The sequence below is a fragment of the Heliangelus exortis genome, chromosome 1, assembly GCF_036169615.1.
Source record: "Heliangelus exortis chromosome 1, bHelExo1.hap1, whole genome shotgun sequence".
In the NCBI taxonomy this organism is placed as follows: domain Eukaryota; kingdom Metazoa; phylum Chordata; class Aves; order Apodiformes; family Trochilidae; genus Heliangelus; species Heliangelus exortis.
The window spans coordinates 140,359,119-140,382,944 of NC_092422.1; the positions used below are offsets into that span (position 1 = coordinate 140,359,119).

At 41.7% G+C, this 23,826-nt stretch overlaps 2 protein-coding genes across 7 annotated transcripts in view; one reads left to right on the top strand and one right to left on the bottom strand.

The window, feature by feature from the left end:
* The window catches only part of TBXAS1 (thromboxane A synthase 1), a 243,014-nt gene extending 239,034 nt beyond the window's left edge, over positions 1-3,980 (top strand). For all 6 annotated transcript variants that reach the window (XM_071727781.1, XM_071727811.1, XM_071727805.1 and 3 more), the window contains one exon: positions 206-3,980. In XM_071727781.1, the coding sequence (XP_071583882.1) occupies positions 206-280 (75 nt within the window). In that variant the 3' untranslated portion in view covers positions 281-3,980. The remainder of the gene's footprint in view (positions 1-205) is intronic.
* A 649-nt stretch (positions 3,981-4,629) lies between these two features.
* LOC139788137 (protein mono-ADP-ribosyltransferase PARP12-like) lies at positions 4,630-21,774 on the bottom strand. The gene is made up of 12 exons (XM_071727764.1): positions 21,372-21,774; positions 20,289-20,424; positions 17,991-18,285; positions 16,324-16,422; positions 15,793-15,916; positions 13,790-13,985; positions 13,065-13,185; positions 11,434-11,530; positions 10,364-10,442; positions 8,990-9,120; positions 8,140-8,291; positions 4,630-7,331 (listed from the first exon to the last, which is right to left on the bottom strand). Exons 1-12 carry the CDS (start codon positions 21,692-21,694, stop codon positions 7,078-7,080), a joined length of 2,007 nt encoding a protein of 668 aa, XP_071583865.1. The 5' UTR covers positions 21,695-21,774; the 3' UTR covers positions 4,630-7,077.
* Positions 21,775-23,826: the final 2,052 nt, after the last annotated feature.

Consider the following 23,826-nt stretch of genomic DNA (forward strand, 5'->3'; position numbering starts at 1 on the left):
GCAACCACTACCACAGCCTCTGGCTGTAAATTCTATTTAATATAATACTACAACAGCTGGCTGTCAAACAAGTATTTTGCAGCCTCCACAGTAATGCTGGCATGAACTGGTCCCCCAGCAAAAATGTTTGTCTGTATGTGGGGATGTTTTACTCACAAAAATGAATACACACAACTGTACATAAGATGCTCTTTTTTTTTTTCAGATCCCTTTGCAGCTGAAATCAAAAGCCACGCTTGGACCAAAAAATGGAGTCTACATAATCCTAGAACCTCGCTAAAAGGAAATGTACATCCTGAAGACTACTGGGATTGGACCCCTTGTTCAATGGCTTGCTGTGGTATAACTACTTCTCAAAACCCCAAAGACAGGTAGGAGCCTAAGTCCCACTGATGGTCAGCAGGTGCTACCTCACTGCTCACCTGTGGGACAATCACTTTTTTAGATGGGACATGGGCTCCAGAGTCTTTCTGGTGGTTTTCTAATAGCCATGAACACCATCTGTAGAGAAGCATACCACTTTCAATTGCTTTTCTACATTACACTTTTTTTTACTCATCTTTGAGATTGCTTTCTTCGTGCTCACGTTCAATAAATGGAGCAGATGTTAAATGTACATGTAATTTTCAATAGATTTTAATCACAATTCATTATTTCACACATCATTCTCATGCATTTAAAAGTCTCTTCTCTAGAAGAAGCCCCAGAGGAACCACAGTTATAACAGAAGACCCCATGATCCAGTGCATTGGATTTGATCATGAACTCTACTAGAAATCAAAGCTGAGTGTCCTGCACAATGCTTGTTCTCTCTCTGTGTCTGTAATGTGGAATCAGTTGCTCCTTCTTCATGATTTTTAAGTGATTTGAAATGCAATCAGATTGACAATTTGCACTTGGCACATTGCATCAACTGAAGAGGCATGAAGAATTCCTCTGCTTGCCATTTAAACGAGTAGCAAGGACCAAAGAAATGAGGTAACAGCCATTTTGCTCTGCTACTGAACTGCTGGTGGAAAGGTGGAGCAAAAGAAGGCACAAATTTAAAGAAAGCAGGACTGGAGGAGGTTTTTGGGTAACCAAAAGGTGTTGGTACAACATCTGCTTCATGTTGAGGCCTTTCCAAGCATTACAGTTAGCACCATCTTTGTCTAGCTCATCAGCTCCAGGAAATTAAAAGTGCCTCATGCACAAAGGCTATGGCAAGGGAGTGGGATCCAGGACCATCAGTCCCAGCAACAATCTTGATTCCTAATGTGACCCTGGATCAGGTCGTATCACAAGTGCCTCGGTCCACTCAGGAAGGAACTTGTCTGAAGATGCATGTGCCTAGTCAGTCAGCATGAATGGACTGAGGGTGCTGCCAACCACAGTGCACTTGCACTCTTTGCATTCCCTCTGTGCTCTTTCCTATTCCCCTACAGGCCCCTTCAATCACCACACAGCTGGTGGAGCATCACACAGCAGTGCTCAAATGACTAGAAAAAAAAAAAAAAAATTCTTTCAGTCGGCACCACAAGTTGGGTGGCTGTAAAACAAAACTGTAGAAGATGGGAGATGGTCTCAGTCTCAGGGTCCCTTTTTTTTTAATTGTTTTTTTTCAAGTTTTTATAAGTGGCATAAATTCTCTTAGCCTCATAAAAATATGGAAGAACCTTTTGCTTCTTTGCAAGTACTGACCTGCTGCCTGCTGATATACTCTGCTCAAGGTTTCCTTAGGTACTGCATCTCACCAGGCTGTATGCACAGAGAAGTGTCATGGCAGCAGGAGGCTGAGGCTGACTGCTCAGCTTCACTGCAAGGATTGCTGGAAGGAGCCATCTGCTCACTGATCCTTAGCTGGTTCCCTAGTTTTTCTCTGGCAAGAACCTTTTGCTGCTTTCTTCTCACATGCTGCCTTAACACTGATCAAATTACTGTATCATGCTCCTGGAAGATTTTTTTTCTTTCTCTTTCATGGGATTTTTTAAAATTACTATTATTTTTTTAAAGCGGAACTGTACAGGTAGCAGTGGTGAAGTACTGCCCTGGAACTCTTGGAAGTTTTCCTGTTTCCATGGAGCATCTCTGGCATGCTAAACAGAGGTGCCCTTTTACAGAAACACTGATTATATAAATTACTGACGGAGTTATTGTTATTTATCTGAAAAGCAACACACTGTTTCTACATGCTACCCACCATTTTTCCCCTCTTGAAAATAGTGTGCTGGCAGCTGATTTTCTGTACAGCTTCTACTTATAGCTGGCAAAAAGTTGGATGGACCTTAACTAAAAACTTCTCACATACCTGAAAGAGCAGGAAGCTGCCAAAGACTTGTTTGCCCCTTCAAAATTTTACACAGTTTTTCTTCCTTATGTGAATTAGTAGGTCTGTGGGTGCTTCCTTTTCAACTAGATATTCCAAGCCTAAATCAAGCTTGTGCTTTTCTTCCATATGCTTTTGTATGGACTCTTCTACAGCTGCCTGAATGCTGTTGATATCCTCAATATTTATCCAGGAAAATGTCAGTAATAAGTAGAGTAGTTTAACAACTCATATTTCTGGGTCTGAACAGAGCATTAGCATCTTGAATGCCATGTTAACTCCACTGGTAGTACTGCAGTGCCTGCAACTGTGCATCATGTTTTACAGGCTTGGAAACTGCACCAGGAGTCTTTTCCAGCTGCTTCTAAGTTTGATGCAGAGAGTACCTGAGCAAGTAAACTCACTTGAGTCTGTGCTAGCTATTTTATCTTTTTTTTTCCAACTGTCCTGCAAGCTTTTCTGTTTAAGTATTAGCCATTTTCACCTGTCAGTCTGTAGTGGTATGGGACAGAGGAATAAATTATACAGCTCTGGGCCAAGTCATATTTCTGAAAAGTTCATTGTCCTTTCTTCTATGTGCAGGCCTAGTGAGACAGCTAGAAAAGTAAGGTGGCTGCCAACTTCCCAGAAATAAAGCAAGAGCCCCGAGCCATTTTGTCCTTTTAAACAACAGCTGCTGATAGAGTCACCACACACTGCACAGACATTTTACCAGGACACTTAATGATGCTGGCCCTTGCTCTGGCTGTGTGGGCTCAGCAACATACCTAAAGAGTGAGTTGTCTTGAGGGTCTGGCACTGCTCTAGCCCCCTGGAAGCACACAGGTGGAAAAAGCAGGACACGAGACTCAAAGCAGCTCTCCAAAACAGAAGCTGATGTTAACCACAGTGTGTTCGTGCACCCATATCACACAGTACCAAACTGATTCTGAGCAGAGTTGGCTTAAGGATTCAAAAACCCCCTCCCCAAAAAACCAAACCCTATAAAAGAAGAAGAAAAAAAAAAAAAAAAGCATTAGGATCATTGCAAGATCAAAACATAACTTCATATCCTTCAGTTATGGTGACTATTGGCATGTCTGGTACAGCATGCTCCAGTCAGCAGCAGTTGACTGTGGGGAGAAACAAGGAAGCTGATGTAAAATAATTTCTCTCCTCAGAAACAATGTGTGTTTTCTTGCATTGTTGAGCTCTGAGTTTCTTTAAAATTGGGCTTGTCTGTTTCACAAAAGGGTCTTAGTCATTCTCTGGCAGATGACATAAAGCAAAGGCTGCTTGGTAAAGGAAAGCTTCTATTAAAAATATACTCTAGGACTTTGCAATGATTACAGAAAGCTGTCAATATAAAATGGTATTTTTAATCAGACTGCTGATACAGAAAACCTTTAGAGTTTTGTACTTTATAAATAGCATTCCTAAAAAAAACTAAGCTGGGTTTTAGAAAATATTGAGCTTCATTGGTTTCAAATTTGAAGTGTCTGCTCTTACCTGGCATTAAACTGCAGAATTTCCTTTGTGTTTGTGCATGATACTTTCCAAAAGGACCATTTTCTCATTTCCCTTTGTTAAATGATGTTTCCATCTTGAACAGAGCTTCACCTACCATCCGATTTTTCTGTGCATTTACGGTAGTAAACATGCTAAAAGAAAGTAAAGTCCTCTTCTAAACTGTTAATTTCATTGCTTGGTTTGCATTGGTTCTGCTGTCTGTGACAAGTTTGATAAATCTCTAAGATGTTTGTTACCTACACTGCTGAGTGGCGTGGCTACTTTTAAGAAGGGAGCAGGATTCCCTAGGTTGCTGGGATTTTTGCAAGTAAAGATGAGTCTGTGGCCAGGCCTGAAACAAGAAGCACAAGGGAACTACTTAGACCTGTGAAGTCTGTTCTCTTGTAAAACAGTTATGCACCAGTAACCCCAGCCACTGGAGCAGCCATCCCTCCCAGATTTTGTGCTGGAAGTACAAAAAAAAGTAAAAAAGTTTTTTGTGTTGGGTGTGCAGGATTTTGACACCCAGATCTTACAAAATCTAGACAGAATATCAGGACAAACCTGATTATTACAGGTAAAACTCCTTAAATGGTGTGGTGAGCTGACCTTGGCTGGCTGACAGGCACCTACCTATCCCAGCAGGAGGAGGGTCAGGGGTTCCTAAACTACTGTGCTCCATCCTGCACTGCTGGCATAGCAAAGTTGTAAGTTTACATTTGATGCAAAAACCTCTTTTAATTTGTTCATTTCCAAATGCAATCCAAACACCTGTACTCCACTACACAGAGAATATGGTGCCTTTGGTATTGGGAGAGAGAAAACACTACAAGAAATTTAATAATTTGAATGATTTACTACATACAGGAAGCGAACACTCTAGTTTCAAAAGTGGAAAACATGGTAACTTTTTTTTTTGGTGTGTAATGGGGAAATAACAGATGACAAAGTAACACAACCAGCCATTTTAGGTTACTTACTTACACACAGAGGCACACACACAACTTGCACACCCCTTCCAAAAATGAAGTAAAAAATTTTCAAAAAAATACTTGCCATCAAAAATGCTATTAAAAAATATTGAACTTTGTGCATAGCAAACTGTTTCAATTTTTTGGCAAAAGATTAACATAACTTTAGGTGTTCCAGATTTTAGCTGAAATGCTGGTTATATTCAGAGAAAGAGTGACATTTTACAACATTCTCACTTGCCATTAGTGTGCAGATGAACAAGGTTTTTGTTTTGTTAGAAGAATCTTATTTGGCACAGGTATGAAAGCTTTCATACACACTGATATCCTCCTCAATGGACATACCATTTGCTGAATATCTCATTTGCTATCATGAGGTTTATAGTGTATGGTCTGTAACAAATCTTTCAGAAGAAAGAATACAGACAATTTGCTTTTCAATACCCTGTGTTTTACTGGGATTAAACACAGATAGGAATATTGTTCTTTATATACTGTGCTGCTAGTTTTACAGTTCATACAAAAGGAGTTCTGCACAGCCTTACTGCAGCTAATCATGGCTAAGCTACCAGCAACATTTACCCTGTGTACACCTGTGTGTCATCATCCAGATGAATTCAAAGGAAGTTCTGCTAGAATACAGGTAAAGATGAGCATTTTTTTTGTCCTATACAAAGTATTTCTTAATGCTTTTGCAGTATACAATTCCCAACAAGTACTCATTTAGAAGCATTAAAGCTTTGACAAAACATCTGTCTCTACATCAGCAACTTTAATCTTAAGAAATACTTGACAGTTCAAGGTTTTTTCATTATCTGCATAAAGGTATGCTGACTAATACCATTGCTTTGCTGGGAACAATTAAATATTCAACTTCAGATTTTTAAAGATTTCAGCTCTGTGGCTGAAGATCACTGCCCAGTTTTTCCTGCTAGTCCCGAGACAATTTGATTACACAGGTAAAATTGTAAAAAATTACAGGTTGCAGGTATCTCCTGCAACCAAAGGGACATTATAACTAATGGGACACAGTCACTCACTGTCCTTCCCATCAGCTGTTCAGAGAACCTTAAAGTTGCTCCAAAGAAGCAGAGGACTGCTAAGCAAGCAGTGCACTTCACTCTTTAGTATGATACTCCTAATGACAGAGTGAGGTGCCTCCTATTCTTCCTCCCTGACACCTGCCAGCACTCTCTCATTTGTAAGCACATTGGAAGTCATTAACAGATACATCATTTATTAAATTTTGACAGAGGTGCCAACCAACAGCCAACAACAACTATGCAGCCACACGCTGACTCTCCCGCACTGTCCCCAGTGGGATGGTGAAAAGAATCAGGAAAAAAAAAAAAAAAACCAAAAAAGCAAAACTTATGGGTTGAGATAAAGACAATTTAATAGGACAGAAAAGGAAGAGAAAAATAATAAAAAAGATAATACAAAACAAGTTAGGTACAATGCGAATGCTCAGCACCCACTGACCGATGCCCAGCCCAGCCCCAAGTCAGCAATCCCCACCTCCCCCCCCCAGCTGCCCCCCAGCTTATACACTGAGCAGGATGTCAGATGGTTTGGGCAGTCTGGGTCAGCTGCCCTGGCTGTGTCCCCTCCCAGCTTCCTCTGCACTTCAAACCTTCTTGCTGGCAGGGCATGAGAAGCTGAAAAGCTCTTTGCTTGATTCTTAGCGACAACTAAAACATCAGTGTTTTATCAACATTATTTTCATACTAAATCCAAAACACAGTACTGTACCAGCTACTAGGAAGAAAATTAACTCTTAAAATTAAACCTGGATGTTTCATGTCTTTGCTACTTGTTTTAAGTGAAAAAATTATTAAGTGAAAATAACTCTGTTTAAATTTTAAATTGCTTGTGGAATAGAAAGTCTTTGTTGATGAAGTCAGGCTTGTTTGCCAAAACTTGAATGTCTGTGGTTACAGGAGATATTTAAAAAAAACTTGGTTTATAAAATTCTGAGATAGCCACGCAGAAGGAGGCAGCCTCTGACCAACAAGCACATGTAAAGATCTATCCTGAAACAATAACTAAATACTAAAATTGGCAGTCATAGCCAATCCTCATGTTACAACTATCAGTTAATTCAGTAAATTTGTAAAAGTCTCTATTAATGGAGGGAAACATACCTCCTAAAGAATAGGAGACAGGATTTGAATTCTAAAACATCCTTTGTGTCATTTTACTCCTTTTTTTTTTTTTTATTGCACAGAAAAGATAGCGAATAAATGTTTCTGGACACTCACCTACCTAATTAAAAAACTTCTAAAAATCACTTTTTCTCTTGCAAGCCAATGCCTAGTCAATGTATTCTATCAGATACTCTGGATAAATCTGCTGCTTATCAAAGATGACAAAGATAGAAGGGTTTGACAAGTTATCCACACAACTATCATAAAAGTTGTGTTGATCCTTGAATGGAGGCCGAACATAAGAAGATTTGCCCGGAGTGAAATCCCCCACCAGCACCCGTGCCAGAAACATGATCTTGCTGTTTGATTCTTTCTTGCAGTAGTGGTCAGAGTAAGATGCATCCCTTGCAAAATAGCTTCCTGCAGAAGAGACACCAAGATGAGTTGGTAAGACACCAAAATTGCAAGGAAGGAAGTGATACAATGAGAAAACAAATTCACAAGACAATCCATTAGGCAGCTCATGAATGGGTCTTCACTTGTTCTGCATGTCCCTTTTAGTGAACATGGCCACTATGTATTTCCTAGGCTTTTATGTTTCACAGCACACACTGAAAAAGCCACACAAGTAATGCATTTAATGTTACCATATTCCCCAAAAAGATTTCCTCCTGACACCAGACATCCACCTGTTCCAACCCCCTCTCCTAACAGAGCCTACTCATGTTCATTAGAACATTTCTGAGTGTTGTAAGGTATACATCAGGTTGGATGAGCAGGTAGTCAGTGAGCCTGCCTCTTGGCTATTCTACTTGGATCAGTGATCCTTTCCTGTACACAGGACAATGCAAAGGAATACAATTAGGAAAAGCAAAAAGCCTGTGACTAGGATGGCATTTACATTCCTGAAAAAAACCACAAACCCAAATTATGGCATATTGCCTTCCTGTAAGAGCTTGGGGAAAATGGAACAGAAATCTGGACTCTAGGAGTAACTGGCCTCTCTTAAGCTTGTATTTTCTTGCAAGGACAGACTGGAATATAGAGGCCAAGGTCTTCTTCAAGTATGCCTTAGCTCAAAATAATCATTGTCAAAGTCAGCTATGTTATCCACATCATCACAGCCCTCAATTGGCTGAATGCCCTTTTTCTAACTTAAGACATCTGCAGTAATTCCTGAGAATTTTTTTAAGCAAGCCTCGGGTTAATGAAAGAGCTGAAAAACAACCTCTGCCGTAGACTGTCCCATGAAGGCCACAGATCCTCCAGTCAAAGTTCTGCTGACAGATGGCCTCAATGTATCTGCTGCTGGTCCCATGAAATAAAAGTCTCTCATCCACAGCCTGTCCACCTTTGGTCTTCTTCATTTGTTCCTTCTGCCTGCAAAAAGAAGCAAGATCTTTGCATTTCCATGGTGGCTGTACCCAGACAGGTTCCAGCCATACAAGCACTGAAACAATTTTACACAAAGACTACATTCTGAAAATCCTTAAGTTAAGGCTTAAACTTTGGGCATAAAGGATATCTTGCTGTCTAGCTACATACAAACATGCTTCTGTTATACACAAATGCCTCGAGATATTTATTAGTAAAAATGTTTTGCTTCATTCACTGCCTGTTGGGAGAGGGAGAGGAAACTGTGTTGCTTTTTTTCTAAACACAGAAGCTCAAGTGAAGGCTTTCCCTCAGTGACTTGGCACTTTTTTTTACTGTTGTTTCAGTTTTGACCAGCTACAAACCCAGTTTTGTGCTAGATGTGATTGATTACCAGCTTCAAGGCTTCAGTGGAAGGCAGCTGTCCTGGACACAGGCCTGGCAGAAGTCAGAACCACTTATTCAGGAGTAAGAATTCCCCCCACAAAGCTCATCTGACTGTTCTGAGCTCTTTGTTTCAACTGAGTTCTGGATATGTCAGTACCTATGATCTACATGTTGATCCTGGCTATTTCACGGGAGGAGTGGAAGCAGACTCTTAAGAGCAGCTGTGTTTCAGGCATGCATGTGTCTATCAAGCATACAGCTAACTGCAGGAACAAGAAACTTCATGCACACATACCAGAGCTGTATTTCACACGTACCATTGAAACAGTTCCCAAAGAGATGGGTTCTGTACTCTATGAATCTTTCGAATAGTGGTTTTGGGCATTGTGCGGTGAAAGTCCATCTTCACTGTCTTGTATTCTTCAGAAGAGTGGTCAAGCTCAATCAGCTGCAAGGAAAAGATTAAGAAGCTACTCTCTCTTTTGCTAAATCATAACAATCATAACATCCTACCTAGTGAGCTACTTGAGACCTTTAAAGTCTTTTCTGTGAAGCAGAGGTACAAGCACCAAAAAATATTCTTAGAAAAAAGACAGATTAGAGATTCCTGCTCTGTAAAAGTGAAGACACTAAAAGAACTACAGGTCTTTGTGCAGCCACATAGCCTCTTTTGGGCTGGAAGATATAGCCAAGATACTGTATCTTGGCTGTAGATATTTGGGCTAAGATACATTTGTATGCAGATATCAAGCAGTACCTAAATACAGAGAAGGAACGAGAGCACAGATAAAAAATATAACAAAGAATTTATATAGCAGCAAATCTGAGAGTACAACTACATCCATGCTTTTTAAATCTCTACACTCCCTAAAACCAATGAACACAAGCTGCACTGACTCTTATGTTTTAAAATAAATTTAAAAGGGTTTATTCAATCAATAATTTTAGGGCAGAGTAGTGACACACTGACACAATCAGTTCCTTAAATGGCAGTCCTGGAAGCAAGCAAAGTTTTCTACTTGTAATTTTCCCTAGGAATATAAAGAATGTCAATGTTAGCCTTCCTTATTTTCATTGACAATTTCTTGAGGTTTTGCGTTTTGCAAGTTAGCAATTTTCAAGCTTCATCTAAGAAAATCTTTTCTGTAGAAACTAGAGTTGACAGATGTGGTAGAGACAGGCAGGAAGTCAGCAAAGGTAAACCATGCAGATGTTAACTGGGTGTGTTGCAAAGATAAACAAGTTCACTCCACTGGAATTATGGTTTGTCTTAACGAATGATCACAGCCTGAAATCTGCTGATTTCAGCAATGCTCCATAGATGTAGAACAGCCTTCTTATACACAGCTCGGGGCTTGGCTACCATGAATTTCAGAGGCATGATTTATCCCTGATTCATCAGCAGATGTTGGATATCAAAGCTATGTATTTTGTTTTGCTAATACAGCATAAGCTTCAGGCAAATTTGCCAAGCAACAGGATAAACAGTAGCAGTGAAAGACAAAGTTGCCATTGTTATATTGCCACCATTTTTAGTTAAAACTAGATCTACCTTTGCCTCCAGGTCTGCCTAGTGTGGTATCAGTCCCAAACTTACCAGTACCTCTGCACTAAATTATATAAGAAACAAGATATAACAAACCAGCATATGACAAAACTGATAAAGGGGAAAAAAAATAAAAGCTCCAAACCTTGAATCCCAGTTCAGGCACAGCAGATTTGTCCCAGTGAGCTGGAATGCCCTTAAGCTCTTCTATGTCTTTAGAACCTCTGTATATTACAAGACATTACAAAGAGGTAATTAAAACAAACAAAAAAATCCCTGTGTTTTATGTGCATATAATACTAAACATTTTGGCCAAGTTCAGGGAGAATATAGGCAACTGAACATACTCAGAAATACTTCAAAATTATCTTTTCAGTTCAGGACATGAAAATATTTATTTCATTTATTCATGTCAAGACTTGCAGCAGGAAGTAAAATTCCAAATGAGAAAAAAAAATAGATACAGACTGAACTAAACATGAAAGTAATTCTCTTAGTTCCTAAAGAGTTTAATGTGCACATAAAAGTCCTGCTACACTGGGGTAGCTAAATAAAAATGCATTCAGTATCACATCAGTATGACAGAAATAGGACAGAAAGAGTCCTCCCCTCTATTTCCAACTCAGTTTTGATCAGTGTGCTTAGCTGCCCTTTTCTTTGCTGTTCAAGCATGCTACAAGGAAATGTGTAAAAAAGAGCTGGATGTTAAATGCAATTATATCAAACTTCTCCCTCTGCAGACTCCCACCTTTTGTTCCACTTGCAACAGCTACTACTTTCCCCTCAGACTGCCTGGTTGTTCTCAAAAGAATTGTTTATAAACTTGTACATAGCTTTGAGAATACCTGATCTCAGATGTTAGAAAGGGACAGTATGCATAAACATTGTTGCTTCCCACTGAATCAGATGCTCTAATAATACAGCTCCCTACAATCAGCAGCTCCCTACAACATTGCTACATTACAACTATTTTCTATGCTTCCACACTTTCTATGGCCAAGTCTCAAATTTCTTCACCCTCATGGCTCCCAGGTTGCTTGAAAACTGCAATACTGCCCCAGCTAAACACTGTTGTAGGAAAAGTAGGTCCCTTTCCAGTCAATTTCTTTTAAAATTGCTTTAACAGCTACTCCTTCATTGTATTTACACCCTTGGAAGCCCCCGCGTTCACAATGCACTAAATCCATCACCTGAGAAAGAGCAGTTGCAGTTTACCTTTCTTTTATCATTTCTACCTCTTTCTGAGAGACAAATTTAGGTCTTCTGCAAATCGGTCTCTCTGTTGTGTAGTAAAGGTTCTTCTGAGTCATGGCTGGGGGAAGGAAAAAAAAAACCAAACACAACAAAAAAACCAACCAAATAAACAAACAAAAAACAAAGAAAAATCCAAACAAAAACCCTGAGCAGTCAGAAAGGTGTCTTAGAAAGTCTTCATGCAGCAGCAAAACTTTCCACTAAGTTGCTTTGTCAAAAATGTTGACAAAAAGGCACCAAGGGTATTTTTTTGTTTCTTTGGGTTTTTTGGGGTTTTTTTTGCTACAGAAAGAGAGATCAGAGCAGATCGGTGAAGAATTTCAGTTTCAGATTTCTTAACTTTAGCAGGAATGACAGACACTGATAGCTATTTTCCCTTCACTGTTCCATCATCCACACTTAACCAAAAAGGACGAGTGTAAAATAAGTATCTACTTTTGCTCCACAGACTGCATCCCTTCCTTCTCACTTTGCAGTCAGGATACTACTTTCCTAAATGTAGTTGTAGATTTCAAGCCCCATAAGTACAATCTAAAAGGTATCACAGGCCATTCATTTTTATTGACAACCAGAGACAAGTCACAGCAACCTGAATTTTAGAGGCATTTAGCCTGGATCTTGGAACCTTGCATCATACTGAGAGTCAGCAACTAAGAGTCAGTAGTATCCAGGAGAATGAGGCCTCATCTTTAGAGACATACAGAAGAAGAAAACAAACAAGCAAACTTCTTGGCACCACCAAGCCTAGATACTAAGTTTTTGGAAGGCACCTACATTGAGTATGTTTGCCCAAGTTACTAAAAAGCCCAAAGTTTAGCAAAGGAACTGATTTAGTAGGCAATTTTCCCTTCTAAGCCAGAAAAGCTGCCCCAGCCTATAGAGAAGATTACAGCATTGCTTTCAACTGAATCACAACCAACCTATCATGTCCTTTCTGCTCAGGTTTTTTTGCCACACGGAATAAGTGACAGAGATAGCAATGGAGAGTTGGAGGAAAGGCAACCACACACAAAAAAAAAAAAAAAAAAAATCAGTCTAGCCAGGCTGATTACCACCACCACCACTGTTCCCCTTGATCTTTGAAAAGGATACCTGGACAGGGAACAGCTTAAAGGACAGTACCTTCACAAGTGGCTTAAATTTCCTGACTTATTAGGAAATGCACTCTCCCTACTATGACATAGCCTCTATCTAGACAGGGAAAGCTACAAAAATTAAATAGCTGCATAGCTCTGGCAATGCTAAGGATTGTCTGGAGCCTACCCATTGCCCAAGTATTCATTTTTCTGAAAGCCAGTGATTAAAAAAGACCAGAAGCTGGCTTGCCAAATCTTTCAGAAGTTTCTCAACATTTGTGTTGGCATCAGGGGCAATGACACACTTGGACTTGCTAACAAACATTTTGAAACCCAGCACAAGAACTTCTCAAAAGCTGGCTTGAACAAACAGGAATGCCACTTTGCTTATATTGTAGTTCAAAGTCCAAATTCCTGTCTTCTATCTTCTGCACTAATATAGTTTAAAACCCCAAAAGACATGGGAGGGTGAAAACAAACAAAGGAAAAACAAACCACAAAGGAAATGGAACCTACTTCCAAAATTGAGTTCATATTGCTGTCTTCCAGCTTTGAAGTTCAGCACTGGAGAACTTTTGGCTAAATAAGCTTTCTCCAGGTCATTACTTGACACAGTGGCAGCTTCATGATCCTTATCCTGTCAGGCCAAAAACAGAGAGAGAAAGAAAGATTCTCGTGGTCTGTTATATACAAGCAAGTTTAAAAACCAACCACTGTCATATGGTATGGTGGCTACAGTATGTATCTGCTTTGGGGCATGATGGCTCTCAGGCAAAAGCCACATCTTAAGCAGCTGAAACTGCCCCTAAAACAATGCAAGTGGTGTTATGACGCTTAAACTTACACTGCGAAGTGCATGCTGTGTAAACTACTACTGACACCACACATTTCACCAACCAGACCTTAAGCAAAGATGTACAGAATACCACTGAAATCTCAGAAAGGGACGATTTCATCAGGAGCAATGAAAAGGATGGATTAATGTGATCCTATCTGACGTGACTCACTGAGGAATTATTTGTCAATAATGTTTGTGGCTCACCAGTGAGCACTCCTCTACCTGCACCAATCAAATTCACAGGGAAAAGATCTCACTAGGCCTCTAAAGTCCATCTGTACAGTATGAGTGAGAGGGAGGGAGAGAGTGACAAAAAGAGGGCAGGCTATAAACACTGTGTGCTTTTCAGTAGTTCTGCACTTTTAACACAGAGTTGAAAGTCTCCCTGTTTCTTCACACTTACTTTTTTTCCATACTCCTGCCATATTTTATACTCATTTTTCCAGTACCAGATCCATTCTGTTGTAAGAATGAAGTGAGGTGGTTTGGTCACAGAGGAGACTGTAGAGAGACGTCTAATTTTTGAAAATCCGCAGGACATACTCAAAAAACAAATATGTAGCAAGACAGTGCCACTTTCAGTAACACCATGAGTAAATCTATAAAAAAAAGGAGAGAGAAAAAAAATCAGAACTGCTTGCAAACCTTTACACATAGGTTTAGAAGCCCACCACAAATGGGCAATTTAAGCCACTGAAATGCAGAACACAAACCTGCAGTTTCCACAGAAGTCCCAGCTCTGTCTTTTGTCTGTACATATTTTGCACTGCAGTATTAGATCTCACATTGGTTCCATGAGACTTAACCAGTATCAACTTGTAAATCAGTTACATAGGATGTGCAGAACAGTGGAAAACAAATGCAGCCTTCTTGCTAACCAACCATATTCTAAGCAGACCACTGTCATAACTTCAGCAAGGCTTCAAAGAGCCTCCAATGTAACTTAAGAGAGCTAGGAAAATTCTCTAGCATAGGACACAGCACACTGGCAGGAGCCCCTTCCCCATACCCTCTTTGTGCTACATAACCAGTTCGAAACTCCTAGAAGTATTTCCATGTTCTTAACACTCTGCACCTAAACATCTCTCTCTTTCCAGGTACACAAGGTATTCTACCAGTTCCATAATATGGGAAAAGGTGCAGGAGGGACAAATATCACGCTCCTTTCCATTCTCCATCTCAAAAGGTGACAGAGAAGGTTACTTCTAATTGTGGGGTCAAGCTGTGTATGGACAAGCACTAACCAAAGACAGATTCCCATGAGTACTAGTGATAAAATTACCATTATCTGCAATTTCCCAGCCATTCTTAATGAGGATTAAGACTTCTTATGGTACCAGCAGTAGGAAGTGTTTATAGAAATTATCACAGCAAAGAGTACTAGCATCTATGGGACAGTCACATAAAATAATTGAGGTGGATTGCTGGATTGACCCTCACCAGCAACCAAGTACTCACACAGCTGCCCACTCCCTCCCTCTCCCCAGTGCAGCCGAGGGCAGAAAATAGGAAGGGCACAACCAAGAAAAGTTTTGGGTTAATACAATGGCAGTTCAGTGAGTGAAGAAGGAAGGGTGGAATGGTGGTAAGTAAATAAATTTAAAAAGCAAAGCAAATTGCTCCTCGCCTCCTCATTCAGTCCACTGCTCATGGGTTGAAATGAAAACAGGTTTAATAGAATAATAATAACGAACTAATATTAACACCAATACCAATACTAATAAAAGACAAAATTCTCCTCAGCTCCAGACACCAGCTGCAAGCTGTGTGCTCCCAGCAGTGAGGGCTGAAGGCCCAGCACTAAACACAAACACTAAACAGTGCAAACACAGTGGTCACAGCCACCGGAGGAGGAGGCCTCTGGTGCAGGACAACAGATGAGGTGGACAGGACCCTCTCAGGAAGGCAGCCACAGTAGAAGAAAAAAACATCCCCAAAACTTCCTGATAGGTAGGATGATATTTATGATACAGAATACTTTGGCTGGACAGCTTGAACCAGCAGCTGCCCCAGGCTTCATTCCTCCTTGCCCACTGCACCCTGCATTGTTCAAAACTACCCTCAGCCTTGGTCACTATGGAAACCTGCATACCAGAGCTGCATATTAATGAAAACAATGCATCTTATCTCTTTTGTTCTCACAGAACTGGACTCTGCAGTCTCTCAAACTACAGTTTCTCTGAACAGAAAAACTGATAATTCAGTCCCAGCAAAACCAGGACAGTAAGTTATGATGAATCAGAATTCTGGCAACAGCAGATCAGCAAAGTGAGGTTAGTAAAACACCAAATGAAACTACTTAGGTAAGTAAACTGCTGCAACAGAACTCCAGCAATTTATAGTCACAAAGGATCTAGTCCAATATAGCAAACCCCAAACATTATTAAATTTTATAAGAGTTTATACCTGGTGTTTTTGGGATCACAATATGCTTTTTCTATTTCTTCCATATTCTTCAAGTCCTTCCAGGTATGACCCTCCAAGATCTGCCATCTATATGGCAAGTGAAAATGAGTTCTGATACACTTGTCTGTAAAAGTTTGAAAATAAAAAAGTAAGAGATGCGTTATTTTTTACAGGCTATGACAAAAACACCTGCACTTGAGGCCTGAGCACCTAGCTGGTGAAAGTATCAAATTCATAGCTATGAGAAGTGTTCACCTATGTAATCACTACAAGCAGTAGTTCACAATTTTCCAGCATGAGCAAGCAAACTCAAACTTCTAAGCTTAAGCAGTTCACTTTCTGTACCTATTTGATTCTGTTTGTGCATCAAAATGGTGAGCAGAAACTCAGTGGTGAAGGACCACTCATTTTCAGAGACAAAAATTTACAATGAATCTAGATCAAAAGTTTCCCCTTTCTGTCAAAAGCATCTATCAATTTCTCTTTATGAGAAATGGAAAATAGACTGAATTTGCTGCAGTTTCAACCTACCTTTAAAGACACAACCTTTGTACAGATAATATAAACATATCTGTTCCAATTCATCATCATTTGTAGTTGAGGAGTCTCTGCTACAGCTGTGCTTTCTCTCTAGAGGACAAAATGATAAGACTTATTAGTACCTTTGGTTTCAACAAGCCCTCTTTTAAGTGCACCTTTGAGCAGTGAAGATGCTGAAACAGTGCTTATAATAAAGTAACTGCATTCAGCTCCAGAATGACAGTGAAGTCTTCTGATGACCTGGTATACTCAGAGGTCTATTCCTTTATCCATCCTTACTGAACTTGACTTTCCTGTAACTGCTAAATTCCTCAGACATAGTTTTAAGCTATCACCACAAAATAAGAATAGAATCCAACGCCTTTATACTTCTGTATGGATTTGAATTAATGGTACTGTATTTAGTTAGCTGTTCCATCATCCAATGACCCCTACCCACCCGAGAAAGGCAACTGAGATAGGAAAGGAGACCTCTGGATTGAAGCAAAAACAGCCTCAATAAAATAATAACAACAAAATAATATTAATACTTATACTGATATCAAATACACAAAGTTATACTCGGTCCATATGGTGGTCCCAAGCACCACAGCTCCATCGGAAGAGCGATGGTCACAGCAAAGAGGAGAGCAGACCTTGGGAGCAGGGCAGCAGGCCTCCAGGGATGGCAGCCATCAAGGAAAGAGACTCCTCCCCAGCAAACTTTCCAGTGTATAGTGAGTGTGACATTTATGGTATGGAGCACTTCTGTTGGCCAGCTTGGGTCAGGTGCCCTGGCTTTTTCCCTCCCTACCCCCTCCCCCAGCTTTAGCACCTGGCTAACTCCAAATTGCAAAAGACCTCGATTGCCACGGAAACCTCATACCATAGCTGGCCACAGACTTAAACAGAGTGCCTTATCAATTTTGCTCCCACCAAACTGGGTGCTGCATTCTTGAAAAATGCATCTTTCCTGAACAGAAAATCGATGCTATGATTCTATGCCAGTGAAACCAGCAAATGTACCCTCCACAGAGCTGTTCACACTGGCAGCTATAGAACCTGAAGTATCAAAATTTGATACTTTTAAAATCAAAGCATAAAGAGAACAACCAAGAGGAGAAGGAACTACAGGGTAAGTAGCAGGGGTAAACATACAGACTTGGATTTTCCATTCTGTTATCCTTTTCTTTCCTGCTAAATTAAATTATACTTGAAGGAACTTCAAAAGAAAAGAGTAAACAAAACATTATATCTCTAAGAAGAAACTAAGGTAGTGCTGTCAGTGAATTCTTGTGTTAAACAACTGTTACACTAAAGAAAAAAATGGGTAGTATATAATCACAAAAGTAATCCCCACCCCTGTTCTTCAACAGTTCTCAACCCTTATGCTTTTTACCATGAAAAAATTATGCATGTCCTTATTTTCAGTTCCTGTTATGCTTCTCTAACCCCAAGTTTAAGATTTTTAAAAACCCCGAAAACTTTATTGCTCAGAAATGCATAGTGGCTTGAAACCTATCTCATCAACACAAATCTGTCAACAAGATAGGTGCAAGGTCCCTCCTAGAAGACACATTAAGATATTAAATTTTCTTTTTCTAAATGACATCTCTTAGACTGTTACATTCACTATAATGATTCTTTTTTTGATGCTTGCGGAAGATGGTACCATTTACCTTTGCACAGTGAAGACTTGGCATTTTCTACATAATTCATGTTCCTGTTGTTATTTTTTATGTCGTACATATTCCTATAAATGGAGGGTAGTTTCTCAATAATGTTTAAGCTCATTCCCAGTTTCTCCAGTTTCTCATGACATTCCAAGTTTAATAAGTTATGGGATCGCTTGCAGCTGCTGCCAAATCTGCACTGCCCCTGCAAAAAGTACTGGCAAACGTGCAGTTTGGTGCAGATCTTTTTATAGGTACAAGATCCGTAAGGTCCATCACCTTTGTTATAATACAAGCAGACCTTGGGTAGAGAAAAAAAAAATTAAAATTGAAGTACAATATGCTCATACAAACTGTGTTAATTCATGATTTTTAATATTTTACAGCTACGTGTTTACACTGGCATTTAAGACTTACACTGTTCTTTGTTGTTTTCCAGATTATTACTTAGCAGTTTCTTCTTTGATTGCTAATATCTAGAAAGATGTTTCAACAGAAACAATCTGAAAGACATTCTTAAGCAGAGGGGATTTTGCTCTAAGTCACATAAATCTAGGGGAGTGAATTTTTTATTGTGTCATTACTCAAATTCTTTAGTTTTACAGTTTTGGAATAGTAAATCTTTTTTAGCTGAATTTGATGGTAAGAAGTATTGTATTTGGCTGGGACAGAGTTAACTCTCTCCATAGCAGTCTATGAACCTGTGTTTTGGATTTGTGACCAAACCAGTGTTGATAACACAGCAATGTTTTGGCTACTGCTTGAGCAGTGCTTGCACAGTGTCAAGGTTCCTGCTCTTCTGCACTTTATCCCCTCCACCCTGGGGTAGGCTGGAAGCAGAGAAGAAACTGAGACAGGACAGAGCTGGGACAGCTAGCCCCAACTGGTCAAAGGTATATTCCATATCATATAATATCATGCTACAATTTAAAAAGAAAAAATGAGGCAGAGGGAGGGAGGGACAGAGGGCAGAGGTGGCTCCTAGCTTAGAGACTTGCTGGATATTGGTCTTCTTCTGGGAGGTGGTCACTAATTTCCTTTTAACAGTTGTCTCCTCCCATCTTTACTCCACATGCTAAACTTGCTTTTATCCCCACTCACAAGTTCTGTCACTTTTTTTCTTTTTTTTTTTTTCAGGTTTTTTTTCTCTTGCCTGTCCTGCTGGGGCCAGGGGAGAAAGGGAGGAAGCAAACCAGAGCTCCAGAGCTGCTCAAGTATTTAGCTGCCAGCTAGATTCAAACCACCACAGATCTAAGGTTTCAGATTTGCCTTATGCTAACCAAATTGTTACCCAACCTCTCTAGCCACCATCAAGCCTCTTCTACTTTGTGATGCTCACTAAAACATAAGGCTAAGAAACAGTGTTGGGTGTGTGTGGCAGGGCCTTGGTAACCAGGGAGAGGCTTACAGGAGTGACTCCTGTAAGAAGGTGCTGGAAGCTTTCCTGGCTCCAAGTTGGACCCGCCCCTAGACAGGGCCAAGCAACGGTGATTAATGCCTCTGCGTAAACAAGAGCGAAAGGAAACTACTGAAGAACCTACAAGGGAGAGGAGACAGGGAAGTGAAAGCAGTACTTTTGCTGGGACGAAGGTCAGTGAGGATGGAGAGGCACTAGAGCAGAAGCAGAGACTCCCCTGCAACCCATGGTGAGACAGCAAGCTGTCAACCTGCAGCCCGTGGAGGACACCATACCAGGGGAGGTAGCTGCCCCAAAAATAGCTGTGACTCTATGGGAAGCCTATGCTGGAGCAGTCCATTCCTGAAGGACTGCACCTCATGGGAGGGATTCACATCTGAGGAGTTAATGAAGAACTCTCTCCCATGGGCAGGACTCCAGGTTGGAGCAGGGGAAGTGAGAAGTCCTCCCTCAAAGGAGGAAGGAGTGGCAAAAGACTTGTAATGAACTGACCACAACCTCATCACCATCTGCACTTCAAAGTGAAGGACATAGAGAAATCAGGAGGGAAGTAATTTGGCATGGGAAGAAAGTAAGGATGGGGGAAGGTTTAGGTTTGTTTTTTTTTAAATTGGTTTTTGGTTTTTTGGGTTTTTTTTTTCTCATCATTGTCCTGCTCTGATTTGACTGGTGACACACTAAGCCAAGTTTTTCACCAAGCTGAGTCTGTTTTGCTCAAGATCACAACTGGTGAGTGAACTCTCCCTTGTCCTTGTCCCAACCCCAGAGCTTTTCACTGTATTTTCTCCTCCCCATCCAGCAGTGGGGGGAGGAGTGAGTGAGCAGCCCTGTAGATCTTTGCTGCCGGCTGGGCCCAACCCACAGGAGAAACTCACAATACTACTCACCTCTGGTAAGAGGGAATCATCATTTTGAAGCAGAAGCTGGCGAAGTTCATCACTGTTGAGATTCTCAAGTCCAAGTTGTTTTAGAACACAGGCATTGTGGCCTGCAGAGAAGCTGTGAACAAACCTGCATTCCTTCCTACAAGTTAAGAAACCCCAGGGCAAAATTATTGTAAGAAACTCCCTATTTTATTACCCTAACTATATCACACTAAACAGCTGAAAAAGTGCACCCGTATAGCTAACTTCAGAAAAATCTGTAGCACTCCTTTATAAAGTAATTGTATGATTTGCTAAAAGAGTACATAATTACTCTGAGGATAATTGCCACGCTATTTCTGCTTTCCAGTAATTTTCCAGTCATCCGTGTAGTCGGACAACATTGGCATTTTTGACCTGGGGCTCACAAACGCCGAAACTCCAGAGCAAACCATTCCCACTCACACCGATGAGCAGAATCACCAACCTCGGGCATGTGTGCGAGGAAGGAGGAGGGGGCAAAGCTTTCCCCCTCACACGGGCACACTCGTGTGTGTGTGTGTGTGTGTGTGTATGGGGAGAGGCGGGGAGAAGGGGTAAACGGGAGCCGGGGAGGAACTGGTGCAACACGAAGCCTGTGAAACAATTGCTTCTGCTTTTCTCTGGACACAAAACACACAAAACAAAAGTCAACAAAAAAAAAAAAAAAAGGAAAAAAAAAAGAAAAAAAAAAAAAAAGAAAAAAAAAAAGGGGGCGGGGGGTGAGGTGGGGGAAGAGCCTTTCCGATGCGGAAAAAAAGTGCAACGAAGCCTCTAGTGAAGCCTCCTTCCACTGAAGGGGGCACCCCGAGCAACAACCCGAGGCAGACCCCTGCCTTCACCCCACGGGTCAAGCCGGGCACAGGACCAAGCTTCCCGCCGCCACCTGCCCGCACCCAGAGAGTCTAAAGCGGTCGCAGCCCGAACCCCCCCGCCCTGTGCTACCACGCAGGGCAGAGCCACGGTCAGCGCCGGCGAGGGAGGGGAGAGAGGGTCCCACCGGCAGCCCCGGGGGGAAAGAGGCGGCGATAGCGGCGCCCCGGCTGCTCTCCGCGCCCCGCTCCTCACCTCGCCTGCTGGTTCCGACAGAGCCCCATCAAGTGGTACTTGCAGAAATGCAGCCGCCCGCACCTCCCCTCGCAGCCGGTGCTGTACTCCTGGCACAGCCGCAGGGGGCTGGTAGCCACCACCACCGTCACCAGCCCCCCTGCCGCTCCCGCCTGGCCGGGCCGCCGCACCAACGTGAACTTCTGAGAATCCTGCAGCACCCGGCCCAGATGTTCCGCCGTCGTGTGCCGGTCCAGCAGCCGCCGCTGCAGCTCGTCCTGCTCCAAGCAGCCGCCGCTAGCGCACAGCTCCCGCAGCGCTCGGGAGGAACACGGCACGGCCATCACCCAAGCTTCTTTCCCCGGACGGAAGGCGGAACCCGCCCAGCTCCGCCCCGGGATGCTCCTTCCGAAGGAGCCGGGAAACGAAAACGAAACTAACGGTGCGGGCCGGGGGTGGGTGGTGGCCAGGAAGCGGAGGTGGCTGCCCCGGGGCTCCAGCCCCAGCCGGATGCTCAGTCCTGCCCTCCTATGCACTCCAGGTGCTGCGGCTGGTTCTTGGGTTGGGTTGGGCCGGGCTTGCCTCTCGCTCAAGCCTCCCTGGGAGGACAGGTTGGGCTTGATCATCATCATAGAGGTCTTTTCCAGCCTTAATGATTCTATGAATCTATGGCAGCCCAGAGGGAAGAGGCCGTGGCCGCACACTGCTCCCGAGGCTGGAGTCACCATTTTCCTGCTGAGGTGCTCCCAGAAACCCAGGGTCAACCAAAGGCTTTGAAATCGCTTCAGTGAGGTTTGGGATGTGGTTTGTGTTGGTTTTCTTTACCTTGGGTGCAGGGAGTGAGACATACGGTGATGCTTTGTTAGGGGCCTTTGCTCCTCTTCTCCTGATGATCTTTTGGGATATAACAGCCATTTTTAACCAAATTTGACTAAAAAGAGGTGGCATCTGCAAGGATACACATCTCCTATAGGAATAAGAGGACCATCGGAGAAGAGGGGCTGCAACAAAGTCTCCCTCACCACCGTTAATTGTAGAAAGAAAGGTGATTTGTAGAAAGAAAGCCTCAGGCACCAGGATAAAAAGCAGTTTAGGTTTCTGACCTGTGTCAGTTTTCTGATGGTACAGTTTTCTGATGGTACATCATGAAGGTCACTCTTACGCTCCTTTCTTTTCTTGTCTAAGCTAAAAGTTCAGTCACACATTTCTGCTGGATAAGCAAGTGCCCTGGCTGTGATGGTTGTAGTACCACCTGCTGCACAGTGTCTCTGACACTGCTGCACCCTCGCACTGCAGCTGTGGCACAAGACGATGGCCAAGCAATGCTCTCACCTCTAGGAGCTCACAAACTCCTTAGAATGGGTACCATCTCTTTTAAGTGCCTTCCTCTTTGGGTCATTTAATCTCTCGTGGTGCTGCACAATATTGACTCAAAATAACTAGGCAAGTTGACTAGACAAGTACATTGAACAGAAGAACATCTATACTAGGTCATTTAGAGGTTCATATAGATTTGTAGCCTGCCCCTGACAGGCCACCAACAGATGCCTAGAAGGCAATATGAGAAGCTGTATCATCACTGTCCTTCATCAATCCTTTCCATTGTTCACTGATTAGATCTCCTGAAACATAGGAAAAGTCCTATTTACTTTCTTCATACAGTTTCTGATTTTCTTCCCACAGATCATTATTCCCCTTTGTCATTCCTTTTCTAAACGGAAAATTTTGGTCTGTTTTTATTTGTTTTATTAAAGAAATTCCATAGGTTGGGCTATCTTTGTCATCCTTTGCTGCCTTAAAACGGCCTTCCTTAAGAAGCAGACCTGAAGATGGTATGAAAGATATGAGTGCATCAAATGCACAGAGTAAACATTTGATGTTTTTTATTTTGTCCTATGTTGCTTTCCTAAAAATTCCTACTGTTTGATTTTGTTGGTTACTTTTGAGAATGGAGTGTTAATTTAGATATCTCAAATTCACAGCACAACATACTCTGTAAATTGAGCCTCATTAGGAAAGAAGACAAACAAGGGTGTTAAACAAGGGCTCAGTCCCCTTTCGTACAGACCTGTCTGAAATTTGAGTTCACTAGCTCATCACTGCATTAATTCATGAAGTTTCTGACTCACAAGCTGTCTAATCCATAACTCATATACCTAAGAGCAAAATGGTTACCTAGCTGTGGGTGACAGTACTTATATTTCCTTTTCCGTTGCAGTGTGGGCATCCCCTGTATCACACCAGGAATCACAAAAGTCTCAGCACTTTGGCTGCTGCTGGATCAGCTTCAAAAGCTTTTCAGGTGAGCTGATGGTATTTAGACCTCAGAGGCTCGAAGTTTGATCTGTGCCATTTCTGTAAATTGGTTGATTACGAAGAACCATCCAGAGAATTAATATGCGAGAATACAGGAGATGATGGCTTCAGGAGACAAGAAGCTGCAGGTGACAATGGCTTCATAATGACCTTTATCCCT

Excerpts from the sequence above, each read along its gene's own strand:
- LOC139788137 (XM_071727764.1), bottom strand. The coding sequence starts at position 21,694 with ATGGCCGTGCCGTGTTCCTCCCGAGCGCTGCGGGAGCTGTGCGCTAGC. Across the intron at positions 15,917-16,323 it reads CAAAGGTTGTGTCTTTAAAG|ACAAGTGTATCAGAACTCAT; the intron begins GTAGGTTGAAAC and ends AAACTTTTACAG. Across the intron at positions 8,292-8,989 it reads CTTTGGGAACTGTTTCAATG|GCAGAAGGAACAAATGAAGA; the intron begins GTACGTGTGAAA and ends TTCTTTTTGCAG.